The sequence below is a fragment of the Neomonachus schauinslandi genome, chromosome 12, assembly GCF_002201575.2.
Source record: "Neomonachus schauinslandi chromosome 12, ASM220157v2, whole genome shotgun sequence".
Taxonomy (NCBI): domain Eukaryota; kingdom Metazoa; phylum Chordata; class Mammalia; order Carnivora; family Phocidae; genus Neomonachus; species Neomonachus schauinslandi.
Window position 1 is genome coordinate 71,166,952 of NC_058414.1, and position 7,500 is coordinate 71,174,451.

The 7,500-nt window shown below is 37.2% G+C and overlaps 1 protein-coding gene across 13 annotated transcripts in view; it reads left to right on the plus strand.

The window, feature by feature from the left end:
* The window catches only part of FOXP2 (forkhead box P2), a 251,079-nt gene that overhangs the window by 211,002 nt on the left and 32,577 nt on the right, over nt 1–7,500 (plus strand). For all 13 annotated transcript variants that reach the window (XM_044920086.1, XM_044920085.1, XM_044920087.1 and 10 more), the window contains 3 exons: nt 997–1,084; nt 2,754–2,837; nt 6,974–7,175. In XM_044920086.1, the coding sequence (XP_044776021.1) occupies nt 997–1,084; nt 2,754–2,837; nt 6,974–7,175 (374 nt within the window). The remainder of the gene's footprint in view (nt 1–996; nt 1,085–2,753; nt 2,838–6,973; nt 7,176–7,500) is intronic.

Consider the following 7,500-nt stretch of genomic DNA (forward strand, 5'->3'; position numbering starts at 1 on the left):
ATTTGCTCCGTATTTCACCTATATGCATAGATGAGAACATCTCTTAAATTGCTGCCTTACTTTGTTCATTGGTGAAATAGACCCACCAAAGGATACTAAATTGCGTGAAGATTTTTTTTTAACTTTAGGAGGCAGCAAATAAATTATATAACACAAATAACAAAGAATATATTATTGAATATTTTCGTGTTCATTGGAGATGCTGCCCTACTGAATTACTTTTGGTGTATTAACATACCACTCATTAAAGAGATCTTTTTTAATATTATGCTATAATAATAATAACAACAACAGACGAGTACATAGTTAAGATTAGAGTAAGATGATGAGAATGTCTTATCTTTCACCACTTTTGTGTGAAATTAGGATAGATGTCTCCCAAATAGGACACTAGACATGAAATGTCAATCTTACGCTTCTGATTACCAGAATCTTCAATGTACTTTATTTATTAGTAACAGCAAGTGATCATTCTTCATAAGTATTGATGTTTCCAAGGGATGATAATTTGCCATCTTTACATAATTCACACCACATCCTGGTGAAATAAGACATCGCTCACTAAATAACATCATAGGAACCACAGGCTGTTTTAACGGAAATGGAATAGAGAATTGCCTTTGTTCTCTTCAGAATTACTTTTGGTTCATATATTTAAAAGGTGCCCTTTTTAAAAAAAAATGACACGAGTATATGAAATACATCTAGTGATTTCTACTATTATTCTGTAAATGGTTTGGGGAAATATTTTTTTGTAATAACTGATAAGCTTAGAGACGATGCCATTTTTCTGCCATTTGAGGGGTCTCTGCATATGACATACATAATTTTCACTAAACACATAAGCACATTTAACTTTACTTTGTATAGTTTCAGGGTGTTCCTTTTTCCCACCGTGGAGGAAAATACGGCTTCAGCATTGTGCTTTTTAAGGGGAGTGTATACCACGAACATAGACGTAGCTTGACTTTGTGTTTGTGTTTTGTGTTTCATTAGGCACCTTAACAACGAACACGCGCTGGATGACCGGAGCACGGCCCAGTGTCGAGTGCAAATGCAGGTGGTCCAACAACTAGAAATACAGGTTTGTTGGGTGCTCTCTTCATGGACCCCTTTCTCAGATTTCTGGTGCGTTAAATTGAGTAACGGGTAGATCCCGAGTCTTTTAACACAATGACTAGTAGAAATACGTGGGGTTTTCATTTGTTTGTAACGATGGCAGCGACTGATGATGCAGGGGGGGCTGCTATAGTTTAACATCCTTATCACTTAGACCTCTCTAACCTTTAGACCACGTCATATAGATTTGGGTATCCCAAAAGAGCCAACTCTAAGTTTTTTTCCCTAATAGAAGTTAGACTAAACTCCACAGTTGGATACGATTTTATCACTGAGACAGTTTTCACATGAGCCGATCTTGATTTGTTCCATGAGATTTTATAATGTAGCAAAAAAAAGTCTTTACTATATCATGCCTGTAAGATACCACCCTGAACCCCCCCCCTTTTTTTTTCTTTTCAACCTCTGGTGTTTTTTTAATTAAAGAACTTGCAGAGATTCTTAAGACTTACCTTTACTAGAATAATGGCCGGTCACCTATAATACTATGGACGGTAATATGTATGTGTTGTTTCCGATGCTGCTAATTTAAGTTTAAAAACACTGCTGTTAATATTGAAACAGAATTTGGTCAAAAATAAATAGAGTTCATAAAACTGATCAGAAAGTAATTGTGTCACTCTATCATTCCTGTTATGTTTTTACCAACCCTTTAAAGCTTTGGCTAATACTTCCTCTTAAAGATTTTTTTTTTCTCAATCAAACCAATACTTCATTTCATTTTATTAAACATACAGTTTCTTTTTCTAAACGCATTACTACGTCTTAAATTGTTTTAAACTCATCACATCATGGCTGTTTTCCAGAGAGCTACTAAAAACATTTTATTTTGACCTGTAAATAATCAAGAACACGTAAAAAACATCATGACTGCTGTAGTTTGAAAAGCTTTTTGTAAACCTGTTTACCATTTATAAAAGGTAGACTAAAACACAAGAGTTTAGCTGATGATCCAGTTTGCAGTGTGACCAATTATGCCTCCTTTCTTTTTCTTTTTCTTTTTTTTTCTTTTTCCTCCCTCTGCTGTGTCTGACTGATGGAGAAGTAAGGTCCGTCAGTTGTAATGAGACCCAGTGCAAGTGTAGATTCCGACTCCCGTGGCAGAGTTCAGCGTTTCACACTGCCTGGTCTCTGTCACTCTATTGAATTAGATTGATGATGGCAGATTGCAGGGGGCACTAACTGGACCTCAGTGGGAATGCATGAAGTGTGTAGACAATCCTGGCAGGCACTTCGCTTTGAGAACCCTTCACCCCTTCACAGCTGTTGGCACTAGTCCATTGCTAACAGTGTCCACAGGACTTTAAAAGACACCGTGGGCCTTCTAATTTATGGTTTCAGTAACTTGTTACTGTCGAGGCAAGTGTGACCTCAATTCTCTTATTGACAAAAAGATGAAGTGTTATTTGTTTTCTCTGACCTTTTAACATAAGGAAAGCTATAAAAGTTTTCCGCGCCCCCCGCCCCCCCATAGCCAAAGTTGCATTTCCTCCCAGATAAGTTCCTACTGACACAGACTTTTATATGCGGGAATCATTACTCTGAGACAAGCTCAATGATAAGATGTATCACTGCCATAAAATAGCCGTATCAGTCATTTCTAAAACGCTTCTGATCTCACTCTTTCTTAACAGCTTTCTAAAGAACGCGAACGTCTTCAAGCAATGATGACCCACTTGCACATGCGACCCTCAGAGCCCAAACCATCTCCCAAACCTGTAAGTGCATATTGCTTTATAAACAGTAAATAGCTCTACCGAGGTAACAGACTAAGAAAATGAACAATTTAGCGACAGTTAGAAAACAATGAGTGTGATGAAAAATGTGGCAATAAAATGAAAGTAAAATGCAATCGCTTGTCAAATTGTATGTTTCTTTTAAAGTAATGCTATCTTTTACAAAATCTATCCAATCTACACCGTGGGTGACACTAAACAAAGTACACCTATCAGCGCACAAATCACTGCCTTGAGGCTGAAGCCGGACAGAATATCTTTCTGTGATAGGTTTACAGATATTAAAAGGAAACCCACTTTGAGCAAACTGAAAAGCAGTACAAATCACCAATAGAAAGGTATGTGGTATGCTGAGGAGGACTTAGATAAATCGTTAAGATACAAAGCGATGTTTTTTATCAAATACTTTCTGGAAAATGTCATAGTGTTTTTCGAGCCAATTCTATCCCATTTCTTTGGTTGTGATTTCGGTTAAGATATACTTCACATATTTCGTTTTACCATACAGTATACACAGCGTTAATTTGGAGGGCTTAGGACAAAGGAAAATGGGTAATTACAGAAAATAAAAACTGCCGTTTCCCCGAAATATATAGGAGAGTTAAGCGCAACCCGATAATGTAGTCAGATACACAGACTACTGAAAAGAATATACTTTCTCTCACTCAGCTCATGTTTGCCCAGCAACTTAGAGTAATCAACTGGATAACTCTAGTTTAATGAAAGTTTGTGGGGGTACTTTTTAATAAGGCCCCTGTATAGCCTGATGATGGCGATTACCAGCTTTGCCTCTCTCCATGTCCTTAGGTTAAAAAAAAAAAAAGATCATTTGGTTTTGTAGTAGGGGAGGAGATAAAAGACAGAGGATATTGTATGCCATTTCTCCTAGTGTCTCTGAAATCACTCGTCGATTAATATTATTCCAAATTTACTTTTCTTGTGTAACGACTATCTTCATTTAAACTCTGCTAAGGTATTTCTGCTAAGATATTAGAGTTTTTCCTTTGTACTGTATTTCATTTAGGGTATCGTAAACATCTTTAACGGGAAGAAAAGAGAAACGTATCTTTTTGAACCCGATACACTTTTTTTTAACTCTGGAATTTCTGAATTTTTAATTAAAAAAATAAACTTTTGAGAATCTTTTTGATCCTGTATTTATGACTTTCTTTTCAATAAGACTTTTTTTCCCTCATTGCTTCCATAGTATAATGTAGGTAATCACAAGACAGAATAATTGTCTCATAAATCCATCAGGAATCTGCAGCTTGTTCTTTTCCAATTAATTATTCAATCAGTAAATTTTTTAAAACTCCAGCAGCATGGTTACATCTACACTAATAAAGAATTTTCAGCCTATAATCCAAAACAGAACCTGAATGAATAATGTAATTGAAGTATTACATTACATAAACCACACATGAAAGAATTGCTAATTGCGTTTGATGGTGGGCAATTAATACAGAATCTTAGATGAGCGATTTAAAATGAAACCACAGTTTAAAGTTCCCTTTGGAACTCGCGGTATCTGAAGTGGGTAACTGCACTACTGGCCTCATATTGGTTCGAAAGAAGAGTGGTCAATACTCACACCCCTCAAAAAAACCCTAAAATTTATACACTGTACAAAAGAAGCTTCAAAATTGATATGATAGTAGAGATTTATGGTCTCATGTGCAGTGGCTCAGTTGAGACGGCCCACACATTTGATAAATATTAATAGCATGAATTTATTACCAAGGAGAAATGAGCTCTGTTGGTTCATCACTGCACCCTTAACAGCTATCAGTACATGAACACAAGGTGCAACCGCACTGTCTATTATATGACCCCATTTACTCTCTGAATGGTACTTCATTAAATGGTACCTTTTGGCCATGCTATGGATGGATGAAAATCAAAGTTATCAAGGCTGCGAGTCCTGAATAATGAGTTTCACCCAACCTTGACTATATTCAGATGAGCTGAGGTGGCTAAGTGCTCATCCTGGCTTTTACATGCTTCCCTTTAGTTAATAATAAATTCTATTTTATCAGTTTGTGATCGCACGCCTACAAACATGGTATGCTTATTATTGCGGGATGGCAGAATAAGTTGCCGTAACATTGTAAACATGAGTAGTTGGCGTAGAAAAAGATGTATTTCTCCTGTTCTGATAACTTTTAGCATGTTCACAAAACGTACGGAGTCTTGTCAAGTTTTCATCAAGATAGATCTTCCATTGATTTGCAATGTTGGTATTTTTCTGGCTTCTGAATGTGCCATTTTTTTTCCTGGTTTACAGTTTTGAGAAGTGAATATGTAACCATTCGGCTGAGTTTTTTTGTGTGTATTTGTTTTTTTTTTTTAAAGTAGGGGGAAGTGGGTATTTTTTTTTTCTTTTTCCTTTTCATACTTTTAACACACAGATCCGCAATGCTGATGATATGGTCTTAATATAACGTTACTAATTATACACCCTGGTGTTGATTTTTTTTTTTAAATATCATTTGCAACATCGTACAGGCAGATGCATGTGCATCTTCCTGCATTGCTCAAACTGTGCAGAGGTACTTTCGTACAGTCCCAGGGAAGCTTACACCAGTGGCTTTGTAAATGTATTAAATGCAGCGTTTAGTAGCATTATCTCAGCTTTTATTTATGTACGTAACAAAGAATTCCCAACCCAGTCTGCTGGCTTCGAGGAGGAACAGAATAACAGTCTGTGGTTTATTGGGAACAGATGCACTTGGGGATGCCTTCGGGGCGCCAGTCCTTACTATTAGCCTGCTAATGTGCCGCTTCTGGCCGCTCCCCAACAAAGAAGAACAATTAGCTGGCATATGTTAATTTTTGTTTCCCTAACAAATCTCTCTACTGACTAAATGTGTAAAACAAATCCACAAAGAAAGATCAATCAATGCTGTACACATCATTTTCTCCCCATTAAAAAAAGGTTTATCTTAAGAAGTGTATTTGGGATTTGAAAAGGCAGGTGTTACTAAATTATATACAAAAGCTGAATATTCTCTGTTTAGCCACTCAGCAGTTACTTCATAGAGAAGCAGAACAATTAAAACTAGTTTTCTTGCTTGGTTGTCTAGATTCCTGTATAAAATGAAAAGGACCATAGATTACCTCTTAGGAATAGCGCTTAAATATATGGCAGAAATCTTTTTATGTGCTGCCCTGCATAAAAATTTTGCTAATTGGATGCTATTTATGACAAAAGATGTGTGGTAAATATGACAGAGGTGATATGAGTTTTTTGATAAAGAAGAACAGGGCCTTTCTAAGGGGAGTAATGAAGGGCACACTGTTAAACAGCTTGCATACATTCTCACCTTTTTCCTTTTTTCTACCCTGACACCCACTTTCCAGGGTACATCAGCATTAAGTGACACTGTAATCATAAATTGAAAATGATACTTCCAGAGGAATTGGCAAACTTGACATTTCATTATATTTGTTAACACATGCCACAAATGATTGTTAGTGAGGAAATTCCATTTCCCTCTCTCCATCTCCAATCAGATTTAATTTGAAAATTTTCAGCCTCCTCCGGCTAATTTGCAATTAAGACAATTTTGTTTGAATATGTAGTAATGTCATTACCATTCCACCAAATTAGCAAGGAGACTAAAGGTCAGTGTAAAATTTTCCAGCTGGCTGGAGCCTCTCAGCTGAGATTTGGGACTATGGAAAAAAAAAAAAAATTCTGGCAGCAACAGAATAGCAACTTACTTTAAGTCCTATTGGTTTGAAACATTGCATCCTTCGTTATTGCTGTTGTTGTTGCCTCACTGGGGGCTAGACCTGTTTCACAACAGGGGCAGTCAATAATCAGCAACTAGCTTTTATTTAAAGAAATACACTTTCGCCGAAGTCTGGTAGGACAAGAAGGAGTTAGTCCTAAGTAACATTGCAGGAGATTATTAGATAACCTCTAACAGCATCCTCTAATTAGAGTTCTTATGATACAATTTCATCCTGTAATTAGTTGAGATTGGCTGCTTCCTTTTGCAGCTTATTAGTGGCAACACAGCTGTAGAAGTGAATCCACTCTCATTTGTCAAACCTTTTTAAGTCTTTTTCTCTTGTCTCTACCTTTTTCCTGCCCTTCTCTTGGGCCTTTGCAGCTAAATCTGGTGTCTAGTGTCACCATGTCGAAGAACATGTTGGAGACATCCCCACAGAGCTTACCTCAAACCCCTACCACACCAACGGCCCCAGTCACCCCGATTACCCAGGGACCCTCAGTAATCACCCCAGCCAGTGTGCCCAATGTGGGAGCCATACGAAGGCGACATTCAGACAAATACAACATTCCCATGTCATCAGGTAGGATATGAATGCTCAGTAGAGCTCTTTTACTTTGGGAGAGGAAAACTATAGTTGAAGCAACTGTACATGAGCCATTCCAGAGCACATGGAAACTCAAGTCATGATTTATGGAGTGATAATTGTTTTATTCCTGGTAAATGTGGATAGGGGCGATTCCCTAAGCACATCATGATGAATTGTTCTGAATGGTTGTTCAGGAAAGAAAGCTCTCCCCATTAGAGACATTGAGAGATGTGTTCTCAGGATAGCTCATATTATCACCTCAATTCAGTGAGGTCCTTTGATCTCCGAGGGAAGACCATAGCAATACAACATCTGTGAG